General features: G+C 36.6%; 1 protein-coding gene across 1 annotated transcript; it reads right to left on the reverse strand.

Annotated features, from left to right (window-relative positions):
• Positions 1-11806: 11806 nt before the first annotated feature.
• LOC120523316 (collagenase 3-like) lies at positions 11807-19211 on the reverse strand. Its single transcript, XM_039744526.1, has 10 exons — positions 19064-19211; positions 18167-18408; positions 17529-17677; positions 16535-16660; positions 16266-16427; positions 15799-15925; positions 15228-15361; positions 13347-13506; positions 13146-13249; positions 11807-12642 (listed from the first exon to the last, which is right to left on the reverse strand). The coding sequence occupies exons 1-10, from the start codon at positions 19166-19168 to the stop codon at positions 12542-12544; spliced, it is 1410 nt and encodes a 469-aa protein (XP_039600460.1). The 5' UTR covers positions 19169-19211; the 3' UTR covers positions 11807-12541.
• Positions 19212-19631: the final 420 nt, after the last annotated feature.

Below are 19631 nucleotides of genomic sequence, written 5' to 3' on the forward strand. Positions count from 1 at the left end.
CCTTGTACTTTGAAACCCAGACTTTTGTAATAACTTCAGGTACACTTGCTATTGGTTTGAGCACCATTTATCTTTAATAATTAGTTTTTAATCAGCAGGAACATTGGTTCATGTATTTAATGTGGAGGCTTGTGATGTGGGAACAGTATTTTTTACCATTCCACTGGGGACACAGGTTTACATTGGTTATCAATCATATCCTTCTTTAGAGGCTCTATAAGCACAAGTACAAAATTTCACATTAATGTAGTGGTTTTTACAACTCCATCTTTTCTTCTATTTCGGTAGAGAATTCTCTGGGCAAAAATATGTCAATGTAGATGATTTCTCTAGCCTTGTTATAGCCTTGTGGAGTGATTATGGGCGGGTTTGTAGGGCAGTTTTATGCACAATTTACATTACATTTCTATTATTATTAAGTTATAATTTAGTAATAGAAATTATACAGCTTATCATAATGCAGAATCAGTGGGTACCCTGAGCGTGTTTTCCTGCAACCAGACGATCCCATCTGGGGATGATGGAAGACAGTGACACGTGAAGTGTGTTGCTTATGTTCAGTCTACTCCGTAGTATCGTCTTGGTTGCTGTCACTGCTGAAAACGCTGCCTCACAATGATAGGATGTTGGAAATGGAAGCAGCTTCAATAGCTTCTTTCGCGTTATTTTAATGCTGACGAGAATTTTTCTCAGCATTTCCTTGCGATAATACACTTTCAGGGTGCGAATGATGCCCATACCCAATGGCTGAAGCACTGCCGTGCAATTCGTTGGGAGGAATTCAACGCGAACATTATCTAAATGCGGAAGCATGTTATGGTCAGCACAGTTATCAGTCATAAGTCAAATCATCCTTTTCTTCTTCTTCATATTGTGAGGTTTTTGAACTCTTTTGGGATCCCCCACCCAAAAGGAACGACACGCTGAAGTGCATCCTGAAGCGCAATTGTCACGTCTGTGTAAGATTGTTTGTCCGTTATCGGGACAGGGAAACGGCAGGCTCATTGCGTGTTGTCCCATTCACAGAGGTCCCAAGAGAGTTTAAAAACCTCAAATTTTCTTGAATGAGTGCCACATTAATAGGAATGTTTCTTGAATGAGCATCACTGAACCACATAAAAATGGCCTTTTCGGCATCTTCAAATGCAGCAGTTCGCATACGTTTGCAACCCACAGAGATTTGTCTTCTTTTTTTGCATATAACAAAGACATATGCATTGCATTTGTCATTCTAACAGATTGCACATCACAGACATTAACACTGTTATCGTTTTTTCATGTTTGCCGTTTCTATAGGAGGGTGACAATGAGTTAAATTCCAATGGATGTTTTTCAAATGTTGACTAGCAATAAGCAAAAGGCATCAGTGAAAACTATAGAAAACAAAAACAGCAAAAAAAAAAACAATACAAGGAAAGTTTCAAGAAAGAAAAACAAATTTACAATGTTTCTGTTTGGGGATTGTTGTGCAAATGTGCACAACTGAGCTGCGACCACAGAACTGCTCTGTGGATAATTCATTCAAGCATTTCAAGGTCACTTCGTTGTAATGGAAGTATCTGCTGCAGAATGTACTTCGTAGTAACGAGATTTCTATAGGACTCGTGTCATATGGGGAAACTGTCAGGAACATAAAAATACTTTGTAGTAATACTCTCTCACCTCAGTCTCTCTCCTCTCTCTACGCCGCTGCAAAGCCCCACCCGCCTAGCGTTCTGAAAAGTGTCCTCAGTGAAGGGGGCAGCCTTTTAGCTGTAGCCCTTCACTGAGTGAGTCTCCGTTGCTGGCAGTTCTCTTGCGGCCCGGCTGTCGGACCAGGGGTTGGGGACCCCTGTTTTAGACTATTAGTTTGCCTTTTTCCTTTCCCTTTTCACAAATATTTTACTAAAGTTATCAAAATGAGAGAAAAGTCAACTTTTTCAAGAAGAATTTCTAGGCTCTCTGTTATGAAAAGCTGCAGTCTTAGCTCTCTGTTTATTGTAGAGTGAACTGTAAGATAATAAGGTGTGCAAGGATACTGCTGGCGTTGCCTATTGCACAATACTGTAAAGAGTTGTGGTCTTCCACTCGTCAGTCATGAGACAATGAATGAATGTGTTAAACAGAGCGGCAGTAGGTAGAGAGATGGACAGAGCTAGCTGGAGGCCATAGATCTTCTTTCTTGAAGGAAAAAGACAGACAGGTGACCACCAAAGCTTCTTCTAAATTCTCTCTTGTATTTACCTTGGCTTAGTCCTGGTAGCCTTGTTCAGACAGTCATGCCCTTGAAAGCACAAAGTTATTTTTACATCTGTCCATTCATTTTCTTTGGTTCTTTTTTAATTTCATCATTAAACAAATTTATATCCTATTATGATAGCAGGATACATCTAACTAAAAGAAGTGGGAATTCAGGGTGATTAGAAAATTGGCTCAAATATATAAAGCAAAGGGTTACAGTATGTTGAGTGGAACATTTTCAGAATTATGTGATGTTAAAAGTAGTGGGCCTCAGGGATCAGTGCTTGTTTTAATATATGCAAATGATCTGGTTAGGAATATAACCAATAGGCTGGTTAATTTTGCAGATTATACCAAACTAGGTGGAAAGACAGATAATGCAGAATAAGCGAAATTCTTACAGAAGGTTTTGGAGAGCATACAGGCTTGAAAAGATTTGTGGCAGATGAAATTGAATGGAAGTAAATGTAATGAATTAGATGTAGGATGTAGAGGTGATAGATTTGAATATAAAATGAAAAGGCTGAAATTTGAAAGTACACTTTATGAGAAGGATCTAGAAGTCATAGTGGATTAATCGTTGTTGACATCCAGAAAGTAAAGGTTCAATTGGGATTAATTCCCAGTACAGGAAGCTTATATGTTTTCCCCATTCGAATAATAATATTTTATATAAATTTTTCTTTGCTCACAAATCATAAAAGCATGTGTTAGATTGATTCTAAATTGGCTTATTATAAGTCAGTGTGTGTTTGCTCTGTGATTATTCAAGTCTAAAGCTGCGTGCTTTTATGACCAGCTAAAGTGATGCTATTGGATGTGATAGTATAACTATGGTAGTGGATTAAAATAAAACTGTTGCTCTACTTGGGCGGCACGGTGGCGCAGTGGTAGCACTGCTGCCTCGCAGTTAGGAGACCCGGGTTCGCTTCCCGGGTCCTCCCTGCGTGGAGTTTGCATGTTCTCCCGTGTCTGCGTGGGTTTCCTCCGGGCGCTCCGGTTTCCTCCCACAATCCAAAGACATGCAGGTTAGGTGGATTGGCGATTCTAAATTGGCCCTAGTGTGTGGGTGTGTTTGTGTGTGTCCTGCGGTGGGTTGGCACCCTGCCCAGGATTAGTTCCTGCCTTGTGCCCTGTGTTGGCTGGGATTGGCTCCAGCAGACCCCCGTGACCCTGTATTCGGATTCAGCGGGTTAGAAAATGGATGGATGGTTGCTCTACTTAGTGACAGTTATATTTTTACCAAGTAGGCCATAGTAGTAGGATTTTGTGTTCTAGTTAACTTTTTTCCAAATTTGACTTACCTTTTCATTTTGCATTAAGTTGCTGACAACAATAAATGCTAAAGGGAAGCAAATACTTTAACCCCTTATGAATGTGTCTGTGCATTTGCAAGAAACATTTCTTAATTAGTAGGCAAGTGAAGGTAGCAGTGAAGTTATTGCCTCACTTTAGCACCTCTGCCTGCAGAGCTCATTGCTAATTATTAAGGGAGCAAACTCTATAGAAAAGAGGAAATGTAAAAGAAAGGGCAAAAGAAATCTAAGCAGTTAAAGGTGTGGAAAAAATAACAATAATGACGAATTGCTGATAGGATTTCTAGCATCTGAGTTGATAAATATTTTGTATGTCTTTGTTTGTAACTAGACAAAGCAAATATAATATTAGATATTGTTTCAGGAGACATGTTTTACTTCATTGAGGGGACGCAACCAATCCCCACAGTCTTTAGGACTGACTCAGGAGGTGAAACTTACGGTAAGGGGGATGGAGAATCAGACCAGCCTGGCAAGGGTGATTGTGTTTGTACTTAGAGCTTATAAACTGCCCACTGCAGGATGGCCATAAACTGACTAAACAAAGAAATTGGTGGATGAGTTGTGTACCTGAGCACTTTCATTGGTAACTGGTCATGAAGGGACTGGAAAATGAATTCTGTTGGTCTAAAGCAGGGGTTCTCAAAGTCAGTCCTGGGGGCCCACTGTGGCTTCAGCTTTTTGCTTCAATCAGATTCATAATCAGTGACAACTGATCTCAATTAATTAGCTGGTATTTTTTTCTCTCTTCTCTTATTCTACATTAAGAAAGCACAGAAACATGATTTTTACATTGATAAGACATTTAGAAATATTTCCATTTTTGCTATAGATTTAAATGCTTAACTCACTTTTGTTGCTTTCATTATATTTCATTTTCAGTTTGCTCCCTTCATTGTATGTTAATAATGACAATTAGAAATTAGCAGAACAGACACCCAGGCAAACAACACTGAGTCATGAAAGGCTGCAACTACTTTAGCGTTAGACCCACTAATTAGAAAATAATGGATTAATTAAATAATTAGAACACCTGGAAAAATGAAATGAAAATCAAGATGAAAATATTGTTAAAAAAAAACCAAGAAGCAATCTGGGAAATAACAGTTCACGTAATTAGCCCAGGGTCCAATTAAAAACAGAAGCTGGTTGTAACAAATACCTGCAGCCATAGAGAGTCCTGGGGACTGGCTTTGAGAACCCCTGGTCTAAAGTATGGCTGTTTATGATTGGTTTCGAATAGGAGGCGTTTCTGTACAATGATCCCCAATTGGTTTGTGCTTTGTGGTATGAATGGCATAAAATTGGTCACCTCGCCTTTACCTCTCTCTCTCACCATCTGGCCATGAAAAGAAGACTGTGATGAAGATAACTCTGTCTCGGCAGCCATACTGAGAGGGCCATGTGGCCTGTTTTAATACTCCATTCAAAGGCCATGTGGTAGGAAAGTAAACTAGCTTGAAGATAAGTCAAGAGCCTCCTATGTACAGAAGGTGCACTGCTGTAAGGGTATAGTTTGCCAATATTCACATAGTATTCTGCTTCCTTAATACTTTTGAGCATTATTATCAATAATGCACAATTAAATGTGTAGCTTTAATCCTGCCTGTTTCTCTACTCTGTTTAAGAGATTAAAAATGTAGCAGGGATGGGGGGAGGAAGTGCTATAGTACCTGATCACATTGTGGTAACTGTATGGGATTTTTGACAGTTTATTAAGGCCTACACAATAAAGAGTATTGAAAGGGGAAAACAGGGTCGCTATAGGACCTTACAAATTAAAACCGGTGCACTTAAACCTTCGGAAATCGAAGTTTAGATTTATGATAGTCAGATTCTTCAGATGGAGACTCCTGAGGGGTAATAAATTTAGGACATATGTTAAAGTAGCTGCTTCATGCAGTAATTGCAGGCAACATTTTCTTGGTGTCTGTCACGGAAACCGCACAGTCACAACTCTTAGCATGTGCTTTGCTCCTTATTGATGTGGTTTTGCTTTCCGTTGTCAGGAGCAGATAAACAATTAAAATACTTAAAGACAATAAAGGAGTTAAGCAACAGTGAATGCTCAATAATTCAGTCTTAAACTGCCTGATCGAATTGTGGCTTATGTACTGTTTATTCCCTTATTCATTAAGCTCATCATATCACCTTGTCCTCTTAAGGTCAATTATGCAAATTAATGTTATAGTATTACAAACTGATAAAAATGTAAACATTATGTGGCTACCCCAGGTAAGTATGTTCTAACCAGTGTCATACACATGTGATTAGGAGGCAGCTAAAGGGCCTAAATAATAGTAATTCCATGCTAAACAAGGGGGTGGCGAGGTGCACTGACTTTCTTTCTCAATCTCTTGCAGACCATCCACGGGAAATCCAGCACGGTTCCAACGCTTCTGATGATGTCAGTTCTGGTTCCGATGCTTCTGATGATGTCACTTCCAGTTCTGGTACCTCTGATGATGTCACTTCTTGTTCTGGGCCATCTGATGACATCACTTCCTATCTTGGTAAATAAAGCTGCCATCTTTGACATCCTGCCTCAGTTCTGTTTTGGACTCAAACCTGTAAACAACTCCTAAGAATTACACATTTGCAGCCAGGGAATATTATATAGGTGGCTGCCTCAAACCTTTCTTGATGTCTGGCTCATTTTTGTGACACCAGATAACATTTATTAGACCCCAAAAAGCTTCACTATGAAAAAACAAATATTATAAACGGTAACAGCTACAAGGGCCAAAAAATAATATATCACTATCCATCTTATTATAGCTAGCTTCATACGTTTAATTAAATACATTTGGAAGAACACCTTGTACTTTTATAACCACAAATCACAAAGAAAAGCCTGAGGGCTCAATATTAAAAGCTGTGCAGCTTAAATGTTTTTTTTTTTTTTGGGGAAATGTATTTCGAGTTACTTGCTTTACCCTGCTGACTTTTGAAATTGTGATTATTAGTACTGCAGTGGGTTTTTTAATTAGATATATAGTGATATGATGACCAGGAACTTCCAAGTCAGAAATAACTTTGCTGCCTACTTTGCACATTGTAAAAAGAGCTGACAACACAACAAACTACATGAGACTGTATAAGGCTAAAATGTGGAAATGTGTTAAATATTACAGAAAGTAGAGACTTGTCCTTTACTGAAAGATACAAAAACTTTTAACTAATTTAACTTTTAAGTAATTTTTAAAATATGGAGCAGGACTCCTCCATGCAGTGGTGGCCCCACTTCTATGCATGCGACTTACACCTTTGCTATCTAAGGAAAACGAAAAATTCTAAGAAAACTGGTTAAACAGATAGGTATCGGGTCAGTTACAACAGTGAGAAATTATATATAGAAACACAGAAATGTTAAATATGCAAGTAGATTTTGTGTTAGGATTTGGCTCAACCCTCGCCTCTTTGTTCATGTGGTGCATGGGGAAGTGACAGTTACTACAACACAGAGCCAACTTACATCTTGAGAAAATACAGAAGTTTAAATACTTGGGTCAGTTATAACAAAAGATTGGCTGTGTAGTGGAAATAGATGAAAGAATAAAGGCAGCTTTGAAACAATGGCTAGATGTTTCAGTGTGTTATGTGATAAAAGGATGTCAAGCAAAATGAAGGTAAAGATCTCTTTTATAGTAACAAAGGTCAGTGTTGCTGTGCCTTTCAGACACAAGGATGATGAGGAAAAGACTGAAAAAGATATTTGCAAGAATGGATTATGAGGAAACTCCATAAAGGGTAGACTGAAGAATGAGCTGGTTAAGAGAAAGACAGTAAAGGTAAACAACAACAAAAGCAATGTTTGTTTGTATAGTACCCTTTCAGACGGAATTTAGCAAGAAAGAAAGAAGTCTCTAATGATAATAGAGGCAAAAGTGGGTGGTTAAGTTTGGAGGCAAGAGTGAAAAACAATAACAACTTCTGTTGGTTTCATTGCCAAAAGACCACCTGTCCCTGGAAATCGTGAAGTACTTAAATGTGACAAAGTTATTAATTAATATCTAGATATGCTTCAGTGTCCTTAAAGAATTGACACAGAAGCAGAGGGGAAGAGACTGTTAAAAGAACACAGAGCCAGTTTAGATCTTGAGAAGGCAGAGAAGAAACTGGCTAGAATGGTCACAATTCAGCTGCCATTAGAAAAAATTTGCTTAGCCATCACCTTTACTTCCTTGGCGAACCAGGCAAGCAAACTTAAAATTTGTCACTGCTGTACCACATTTCACTCAAAATTAGAAAATCTGTTTTTCTATCAGTAAAAACACTATTTACATAAAGTATCTTACTATTGTAGTTAATGCACTGCTATTCAGTAAAGCCATTTTAAGTGTCTTAGTATGGCACAACTCTCTGCACCTATTGGACAGTTTGAGATAATTAAATTATTTAAATTTTCACCAGATTATTACTTTAATTTGTATACCTAAATTTTTTTTTCTTTTTGGTTACATTTTTCATTGGGTTTCTGAAGGTGGTTTTGGATTTTGTTACATAGAAAATTGAATTACATTGTCTTCCAGTTTCTAGATTGAGTATTTCACAAAATTATTTTTACTTTTGTTGTGGTCTCTATTTCTTTGTTTGTCATATGGATGCCTTTATTGTGCAGGTTTGTTCCATAGACGTGACAGTCATTTTGTAGGGTTGTGAATTCAAAGGTTGTGCAATGACATTTGACAATATATAATTGTGGATATGGTTAAAGAAAGGGTTTCTTTATGTCTTACTTTATTTAGAAATCTTGTTTTCTGGTCCTTTGCTTCACTAAGACTTTAATTCCTCGAACTAAAGCATTTTGGCTTTGTTCCTAGAAAATTCTAACTTTGCTCTTCTTTTGTCTCCTGGGGCCTCATGTATAAATGGTGTGTACGCACAAAAATGTTGCATACTCACGTTTCCACGCTCAAATCACGGTGTATAAAACCTAAACTTGGTGTAAAGCCATGCACATTTTCACTCTAGCACAAACCCTGACATACGTAAGTTCTCCACTCGTTTTGCAAACTGGCACTACCCAGCATCAAAGCAGTGCTACTGTTCCTATGTGGTTTCCCTTTCTTTTTTAGATGCACATCCCTGATGTGGCTTTATCATATACACTGAAATTAACTGCATATTGTTTATTAGTTTAAGGCATCTGATTGTAATTAACCTCTAACAATTTAATGGTCCACAGAATAGCCAAACTATTCCAAATACCATGGTTGCTTTAGCGTTGTTACTCTTACTGCACCTTCTTCTTCTTCTTTCAGCTGCTCCCGTTAGGGGTTGCCACAGTGGATCATCTTTTTCCATATTTCTCTCACTGCACGACTCGGAGTATTTATATCACTGTATCTGAGTGTGGAATCACAACTCTACAGCTGATTGGAAAGACTAGAATTATCAGGATACAGCATCACGCACACGCTACCTCAGCCATGTAACCTTCTATTGAACTGCTCTCATACGGCAAATGCTTCAGAGCCTTTCCTGTAGGGACATCGTAGTTCAAAAACAGTTTCATCCCAAGAACTATAAACGCACTCAATCAGTTCATCAAGTGCTCCTTGTAGAACTGTTTGTACTTATTAGTACAATTACCTCACTGTAAACTTGCGATCCAGTTGTAATATTGGACAACCTGAGCCACTTTAGCGCGTATTTACATATGATGACGATATTATTTTTAAGATGAAATGCAGCAAGATATGTTTATTACATTATACAGATAAAACGTTAACTTCATTTAAATAATCTATATTGTTAATAATTAAACATGTGAGGACACGGTGTCGCAGCGCTAGTGACAAGCTGGCGCCCCATTCAGGGATTGTTCCTGTCTCGCGCTGTATTCTAGCTGGGACTGGCACGAAACTGGAAGGATAGATGGATGGAATAATTTAACATGTACTACAAAGATATTTCAATGTTCCTTAAAAGTTTTGAAGAATCGGCGTTCTCAGCTTACAGATGGCTTTACATCTATTACAGAGCTGATTGTGTGGCGATTGGGTACTTGGAGAAAGTAAAGGAAGGACATGAATTAGGGGATAGTACGTTTGAAAGAGACAGTACTGCTGCAATAAATTATTTCATCGAAGGTCGTGCAGCAAGCATCTTGTGTGAGGCAGGACCAATCTCTGGACGAGGCACCAGCTCGTCACTATCACTGCGCCACCATGTTCCCATGTTTAATAACATGCTTTAATTCCTATCATCATGAAAAAATATCAAGTATACATCTCAGTATTTAAATTATTCAGAGAGCTGTAATATCATGAATGTAATGGATTCTGTGTCCTGTCGGAGAAAAGCCTGTTTAAGAAGAACATAGTGATTCACACAACCCAGGAGTTTATTAAAGCAAAGAAGTGGAAAATTCTTGAATGGCCAAGTCAGACACCTGATCTTAACCCAATTGAGCATGCATTTCACTTGTTGAAGACTAAACTTCGGACAGAAAGGCCCACAAACAAAGAGCAACTGAAAGCCGCTGCAGTAAAGGCCTGGCAGAGCATTAAAAAGGAACCCAGCATCTGGTGATGTCCATGAGTTCAAGACTTCAGGCTGTCATTGCCAGCAAAGGGTTTTCAACCAAGTATTAGAAATGAACATTTTATTTCCTGTTATTTAATTTGTCCAATTACTTTTGAGCCCCGAAATAAAGGGATTGTGTTAAAAAATACTTTAGTTGCCTCACATTTTTATACAATCATTTTGTTCAACCCACTAAATTGAAGCTGAAATTAAAGTCTGCACTTCAACTGCATCTGAGTTGTTTCATTTAAAATTCATTGTGGTAATGTACAGAACCAAAATTAGAAAAAAGCTGTCTCTGTCCAAATATTTATGGACCTAACTGTATACATCTGGATTTTTTTGTGCATACAAACATTTCTGCTTTTGTCCGTATGCCATGTTTTAGTGTGAATTCTACGCATGGTGTTATGCATGAGGCCCCCAGTCTCTTCAAAATATCTGTACCTTCGTGGCCTACCATTTACAGTCATTTTGGCAGAAAAGAATCTTGAATCCACTGATATAATGGACCATGAGAGTAAACGAGTATTTGAAGAGTTTAGAAAAAGTAGGAGAAATAAGATGGCCGCTTGTTGCTGTATTGAAGCAGGTTATTGATTTAAAGGTGGCTGTTTATCAAATGACAAACACACTGAATCATATTCAGGAGCAGCTGGCAGGACAGTGTGTAGTACAATGAGTGGCAGTCAATGTGACTAATACATGCACAGTTAGAAAGCTCCAAATACCCAGTCCCTCCTGTTAATGGTGGAGAAGAGGTCACACATCCTTAATTAATCCTTAACTAATGCTGCAAAGTGTTTGATTTACAGTGTCATAATTGTGCCTCTAAAACAGCAAAAGTGGCATTGATATTATCAGATCTAATCACTAAACTACCATCCATGTAACCTTAACCTTAATTGTTGTTAAAGAAAACTCACTCATTCTGAGAATTACCTAATAATTTTATATCTCTTAATTGCTATTTTCATAGTTTCCCCACATTTTAGACATAAGACCACAGTTTGTTTCTCGATTCTGAAGTTTCTTCTGTAATAAGTTTAGTTACATAAATTTATGTTTGCATTAACAACTACCTAATTGTCAAATCAAATTAGTTAATCATGATTTGAAGAAGTTTCTTAGATATATTGGTGAATCAATTTAATACCAATGGAGTGTAAGTCACTGCTCTTATGGGAGTTCACTGGGAATACTCTATATATGTCTCTCTGATTGTTTGCATGGGTTTAAGCCCAATGTATTAAATCTTAAGTTTATACCTTCTGGTATTTCTAGCCTTCCAGAGAACTTGGCTGATCCAAAATAGTTTTTGCATTGAGTTAGAGAGAACCTTCATCCAGCAGAAGCCTCTGCCAAGTCCTCCATGGAATGTAAGCGTCACTAAGTCCCAGTATTTAAGACTGGACAGAAGGGTTAAGTCCCATCAACTGGCTCCATGGTTCATATGGAAATATGTCATTGTGACACCAACCCGACACAGACTGACACTGGAGGCACAGGTCAAAATAAACAAAAATATTTATTTTTGTAGTCTTCAGCCATGGGGCACGTCTTCCCCGTGTCCCACAGGTCCTACACAGTCCCCAAAGCACACAGAGACCTTTTGGTTTTGGACTGTTGTGTGCTTCATTCATTTATATGGATATAGTCCCAAGGACCGTTTCTTAATAGCCCTTGATTATTACAAGAATTTCACGCTAAACATCCAAATAAATGCAAAGGACATGGCCTTAGAACAAGGACACTGTTATGGTTTATACACATTCAAATTTTTTCTCTCTTTGAATACATTTTTTCCTTGTACAAATTTCAATGCATTAAACAGGTCCATCCATTTTCCTAACCCACTAATCCAGGGCGGCATCATGAGGCAAATGGAGCCTATTCCAGAGTGCAAGGAACAACCCCTGCACAGGTCACCAACAAACACACACAAGCTTCCACACGAGGACCAGTTTATTTAACTTGCTTGTTTTTTGGACTGTGGGAGGAAACCAGAGAGCCTGTAGAAAACCAACATAGGGAGAACATGCAGACTCCTCGCAGGGAACACCCAGGACACAAATCACGGTCTCCTTACTGTGGGGCATTAGCCCTACTGATGTTTAATTTTTTCACACTCTTGAAGCCAATAACTAACATAATACTCTTTGCACTATTGTTCAGGTAGAATAATTTTTATATGTAGATATATAGAGAAAACACAATTGAAAAAAGATTGAAAAGATTGAAGAAAGATTCAACAGAATTTTATGTTTTTGTGCACATTTCAATAAATTAATTACAAATATTCATAATTCATTTTTTTCCACTTAGGAAGACAACATTGCACATAATCATTTATCAGTGCAAAGCACAACAAATAAAACTGATAAAAAGCTAAATACAATCTAGTATGAAGTGCAATATGTTTAGTACTTAAATAAGTGAAATCATGCTATACAAAAGGGCTGCTTCTTTTTCTTCTAACAACCCAAGAAATAATTGGTAGCCAAAACACGAATAACTCTCTTGGACATGATGTTGTACTCAAACATTCTTGAGCCACTGAAGAAGTACATTAAGCCTGTAAAAAAATAAAAAAATAAATATTTGAAATTAATAAAGATGCAGATACTATAATGAACAAAATACATTACATTTTAGACAGTTCCATCACAAATGTTTAGATAAGATATTTTGTTACACTTTAGAAGATTAATAACGTCCAAAGCACCATTTAAACGTGTAATACATACTGTACTGGCCCTAGTGGCTGGTAACCCATACTGGCAGATTGGGGGGCTTGCCAGTTAAGCAGTGTGGGCTTCTTTTTTATTTACTGTGTATAAATAAATTTAAGTATTATTACTATTTAGAGTACAGACTCAGCCTGGCCTATTCCTTATCACACTGCTTATGCTTTTTCTAAATCATGTCAGTGCCTTGCCAGCCACATAACCTGCCATAACACATATTGTTATATACTGATGTGTTCTATAAAATTAAATTACTCTTTGTAACACAGTATATAGCACTTAAAACAAAACAAGGCAGTCCTTTTGCTTTGTACATATACAATAAACTTACCATTATCTTCAACAGCAGCATCAACTTTTCCACCAATTCCAGGAAAACTGCTTTCTATTGACTTGGGATACCCTTTGTCAATTCTTCGTCTGGCCTCATCATAACTGAAATTTTTAAAAAAGTCAAGTAGTGTTAGCTATAATTATAGTTTTAGCTTTTCCTTTGCTTTAATGTTTTTCATTTTAGATATGAAACATCTACCTGTAGTATTTGTTTCCAACAAAGATCAGAACCTTCCCAGCATTTTCATCATAGAGTGCAGCATCAATCTTATTGATTCCTGCTGGAAGACCAAACTTCTGGATACTTTGTGGATAGCCTTGTTGAATGTCATAGCCAAACAGAGCCCAGACTTGGTTTCCTGCAAAAAAATTAAATAAAAAGGGTTATTCATTAACATATGATGAAAACAATTTTGTTATCTTTGATTTTGCTTGTTTGGTTGTTAACAGTACATCATTATTTCAATTTCCTTCAGTTTCCTGAATTTTATGATACAGTATATAACTTTATTGTTTACGTTTGTTGGCCTTGATGGTGAAAAAAGCCTTCTGTAAGGAACATATTTATAGAATCTGTGTTATGCATTGCCAAGGTTTTACTTCTATAAAAAATAAACCACCAAAGCTTACAGAAACTTTTTTTTTTGGAAAATCATGCCCTCAGGTATGGAGACATTTGGCTTCATTCCAGCTGGTTACAAGGCTGAGCACTGCTCCTTCATCTGGTAGAGAACCCAGATGGACAGGATTTAATCCTCAGCTTTTTGAAAAGCATTTGCCCTTTTGCCTACCCTTAATGGATTTTAGTTTAGCATTATGAATACAGACAACATTCTAATTGCAGACAGGCACTGAATACCATTCACCAAAGGTCCTAGAAGCCCATATTTTCGTTTGCTTACCACAAGACTGGTGGACCGTCATTACTGCTTAACTATATTTGCTTGGTCAAAGCATATTCAACCCCTATGACTGAATCTCTTGCTTCTCATGAACCTAAAGTTCAGCTGAACGATTCATTAGTGGCTGTACTGCAACTTTTTTACCAGATGGTGGTGGTGAAGCAGGGGGTAGGTTCTCAGAAAAAGCTTTCAATTTACTAATCAACTTACATTCACATCCCCTCATTAGACATTAATGAAAACAATCAAGACAAGGGTTCAAAATTATGTTCCTTCATCATGTTTCAGTGCTCACCTTTCATGATGAGCTCAAAAATTAGCATTACAGTGAAATCTGAGAACAAAGCTACTACTGCTCCAGATTCAGAGGACCTAGTTTTGAGAGCTTATCAAGGTATGAAGCCATCTTTGCAATTTCAGTAGAGAGGGATTGTGGGCATGGACCCTTCTAAGAGATTCATAGCCGAACAAGGGATATTTATATTACATTATGTATAGAAATAATCCAGGTGCAAATGGGGGAAAAAAACTATAGATAGCACCATTATAACCCTCATCAGGACAAGTGAAATATGATCCAAATGCATGCAGGTTAGGTGGAGTGACTTCTGATACAGTATATGTGCGTGTATGTATATCCTGCGATGGGCAGTCCAAGAATTGCTCTGGCTTTTTGCTGGAAAAGGGAGACCATACTTTGATAGGTGGATTTAGAAAATGGATGGATGGATGAATGAGAAGTGGTTTGTCATTGTAAATACATTTTTTTGTCAATAAGCTATCATTCTCAGTAAAGCAATCAATGTAGACGAAATACAATTTTTTGTTATCATACAGTAATACAGTTTTCCAATGTATTTTCAAAAGCCATTTAAACTTTGGTAATTTCCACTTGTCACAGATCAGCACCCTGTTTAGTATATTAAGACTACGGTTCCTGAGTAAAATTTGGAGCCCTTGTATATGAAATGGGAGCAGCAGACTCGTAAATACATTGAAGGCATTACTTTTGATTGCTTGTGTATGTGTATGTGTTTTATGGGGCTATTTCCCCTGCAGTTATTTGTAGTCATTCGGTAAGATGGCTGTGCTGTTTTTTTTATTCATGGTGTTGTACACATTTGAACTATGACATATTGTGTGTGTTATTGATAACTCAGACAGAAAAAAGAAATTACCTTTAAAGAGGTAGACTAAATCACGCTCTCTGCTTTCATATGCTGCATCAATGTTATCAGGCAATTCGGGCCAGAAAGATGTAATGGTGTACTGTTCAACATTGGCCACGTAGGGGCTTTTTCGCCAAAAGAACCTTAAAGAAAAAAATAATATGAAATCAAACTATTATCATTGCTTATTGGCGAGTACATAGGAGTGATGGGACTATAAGCAGAACTGCATAAAATGGGCAGACTCTGATCAAATTTAAATATCTAAGCATTGATTGATAATATGTGAAGAGGCTGTACTGTTGAACCTCCTTTTATAAAGCCTATTATGCTGTTTTGTTTTTCAACATTTTTTGAGGAAATATATCCACAGTGAAGCAATGTTGCTGTACATTTTTGATAATAATAAAATAATGAATTCAGTTATTATTGAATTATTTGTTTTACAACTGAAGGTGAATGATCTAAAAAAACATCCTAGCAAATGCACTTTAATGATATTCTCATTGCTACATTAATTGTGTGTATTTGGCAATTTAGTGGTACTGTTACTGTATACTTGAAGGCTCTTTGCTCTTACCTGTCTTTAAAGAACATCATTTCTCCCCGCAAAGTGGTCACAGCATTCAAAGATAGGTTTGGATCACAAGCATTTGGAGTTTTTGGGGCATCAGGCACTGGATCGTTTGGAGCATTGGAGTTAGGGCCTGTTAAAAAATCATAAAATTAATCTGGATTTATCAAATTTGTGGTTTATTCTAAAAATGTAAAAATATTAAAATAAGATTGATTAACTTGGCCCTGGAAAACATAATAAATGAGCGAACAGATACTTAATTAAATTCACATGAGACTAGTAGGGTCTTTTCAAATCTTAATTGGAAATAATAAGAGGATAAAACTGATTATATTTGAATGTTTGGTAGTGAGCCTCACATAGTCAACCAGCAGCTGAAAAGACGGAGTTGTTTGAAAATAATCATTAGTGGAAAAACTACTGTATCTAACTTATTAAAATGTATTTTTATATACACCAATGATACTAACCATAGAGATACTGGATCCCTTGAATATCATCCTGTGACAAAGAAAATGTCCCAGGGTTGACATAGCTGTAAATTGGGTACATCAATGCACCAGGGTCGTTTGAGTGACCCAGACCAAGAGCATGACCAAACTCATGGGCTGCGACAAGGAACAAGTTATATCCTGAAATACAAAATTGTGAACAGTTTTGTACAAATTCCTTCATCACATTTCTCAACTGATTGATCTACAATATCTTATTTTAAGATGTAATTGTGTTTATATGTTACCTGCTGATCCACTTGTAAATGTTTCATCTTCATCAAAATGAGTGTCACCTCCAATGCCATCTGAAGGTGCAAAGGCATGAGCTAGAAATCCTCCAGGGCCATCAAAGGGAGAATTATCACCATGGACTGAGAGAGAAAGAGAGAAAGACGTATTGATATTTATATGATTAGTGTTACCTGAGTGTTAATATAACAATGCAACCTTAAATACGTTCATTTTCAGCCACAGTAATTACATTCCTTGTTAGCACTGCCTCTTTAGCACCTTCCAAGATACATGATAGGAGAGCCGTCTAAGCCACTGGCTCAGTGGACACTAGATGTAATATACCACATGTCCATACTTCCAATGAGTTCTGGGGACCATTTTTTTTCTACTGCCAAGTTACTTGATGCCAGAAACACTTCTTTCAATACCGGGCACAAACCAGGAACTAACTTTGAAGAAGGTGTCAATTGATCACAAACCATGCAAACGCATATTTCAACAATTCAGTGTAGGCACTCCTAAATTGCACATTTTCTGAACATCAGACAAAGTTTAAGAAATCAAATAAGTTCCTTTCAGACATGGGAAGCAGTGGAAATTCTATGAAGGACTTAAGTGTCTGGAGTTGTGAAGTAGATGCTCTAAACCATTATAACTTGTTAGTTAAAATATTATTTATTCAATATATTTCTTTATTTAAGTAATTATTACATATCTTTTGGAAAAGTGGTTTGGAAAAGTCAAGATACATACAGTACATTATATTTTAGTATTTGTTAGGGTAGTGGAAATGCCAAGAAAATTTTGAATCAAATGCTCAAAGTAAGCTGAGAGCAATAAGCTTACTTTATTTCTAAACACAATTGTTTTAAGTGGAGCTACAAATCAACCACAGCTTAATAAAAGCTTTCCATTCTCTTTAACAACAATGAATATTTATTTTTAATATCATTTATATTATATGTATCTATCCTTTCGAATAGTTGCTGGATTATTTATAGTTACCTCCAGTAACAAAGGAGATCATAATATCAGCTGTCCCGCTGTAGATCTGTGCGATTTTCAAAGGCGTCACCTTAGTCCAAACTGCAAAAGCTTTCTCTATTGCTTTCTCTACATCTGCTTGGGGCATGTCAGGTGTGTAGTTTTCAATTCTACAAAAGAAAAGAAAGTAAATATTGATACTTAATGACATTCATAAGTTTCTCCTAAACCTTAAAAAGATACAGTAGATGCTCACACACCTTCAGTCAGTATTGAAAACATTTGTTGAATTATACTAAACTGCTAAAATAATATTCCTATGTGTATGTCTTTGAAATGATTGCATGTCATGCATCCTTCAATGTATGCCCTAACAACACTTTAGATAGATAGATAGATAGATAGATAGATAGATAGATAGATAGATAGATAGATAGATAGATAGATAGATTCTTTATTAATCCCAAGGGGAAATTCACTATAAAGAGGTCTCTTGGACTTCATTACTTTTTCAGGCTTTTAATACACCGTCTTGTGAAAGGAGAACTCACAAGGACATCATTACTGCTCATGTAAATCAAAAAATGTTACGAAGGAGTGTAGTCTTTTTTCTTTATTAAATAAAGTAACTAGTAGTTTCTTTGTTGCTCATTAATTACCTGTAAGTGAGGCTATTTTTTTTCCATTTTAGAGCACCAGGAAATGTGGAATAATGAGCCACATCAGGGACGCCACATCTTGATTTTTTCATAACACCCAGGGTACTAGAATCCAGTGTACCAGTCACTTGGAGGCCAAAGAATTTCTGCATCTCTTTGAGTTTTTCAGTCATTTCATTACCGCGTCGTCTGAAGTTAGACCCAGAGCTGGAGGTAAGGTTGTATAATTTTCGAAGGTACTCCTGATGGAAAAAGGAACAACATAACAAAAAGGATTTCAGATAAGCAGAAAGATGAAACATTTATATAAAATCAAAATTATGACTAGTACAATTATATGAATTCTTTGGAAAATAATAAATGTACACTTAAAGTGAAGTAATTTCACTTTTATTAGAAAAAAATAATTTTAAGAGAAGTATGAAATATAGGAAGCTATCCTAGCTAGAGCTGTAATTGATTAAAAAAAGTTCACAACAGCACACTCGTGCCTAAATTGTTCAAGACAAATAATTCAGCCATACATTCTTCAGATTGATATTAAAATACATTAACAATTTAAAAATATCAGTAGGGTTGTTAGAATTTTTATCATTACAAACAATGTCAAATTTATTCTCTTTTAATTCTACCTGTGGGCAAAACAGCATTTCAAAATGCAGGTTATTACAGGACTGGTAAATGTCAGTGACATCTGGTATTTAAGTTACAAGTATGTTCAAGTGTTTTTCTGCCACTAAGTATTTACAGGCAGAGCTTAATGCAATACCCATAATAACTACAAAAATAAATACTTGCCTGGCTGTTTTCTCTCAGTTTAGATTCACTATATGGCTAATACCTCACTTGTAAATTTACTCTAGTTAATAATTGGTACTGAAAACTAAATGACTTTACCTGTGCAAATTCAGCATTCTCTTCTTCAGTGTTGTCCGGCAATACTGGGACAGCATATGCTGCTGCCAGGAAAGCAACAAAAAAGAGGATCTTCAAAGACTGCATTGTGCCTTGTGTGTAGCACTGAGGTGGTCTGTAGTGGTGCCTGACAGCCCTTGCCTATTATATAGTGTGTAAGACTTCACCAGCAGACTGTTATGCAATAGAATTAGTCACTTGAATGTTGAGTAAATGTTGAGAGGATGTTCTGTATATATAATGATTTAATTGTGTAATTCTAAAGAAAAATCAAAACATTATTAGAAGAACATTTCACTGGTCTTATATAATATATAATTCAGTAAATCTGAATATGAATTCACATTTTTATTCATATATGAAAATGATCACTTTTATATGTGTTCAAATTCCTTTCATAGACCAAAAATATGCAACCAAAAAGATTTGTATTATTTTCACAAAAATAAAACTTAATCACTGCCACCTGAATAGTGCAGCTGATATTCTTTTGTTGTCATTTTTTAATCTTAATTTAAGACAGCTTTGACCTTAATTTCCAGTTCTCCCA

This window comes from Polypterus senegalus, chromosome 2, assembly GCF_016835505.1.
Source record: "Polypterus senegalus isolate Bchr_013 chromosome 2, ASM1683550v1, whole genome shotgun sequence".
In the NCBI taxonomy this organism is placed as follows: Eukaryota; Metazoa; Chordata; class Cladistia; order Polypteriformes; family Polypteridae; genus Polypterus; species Polypterus senegalus.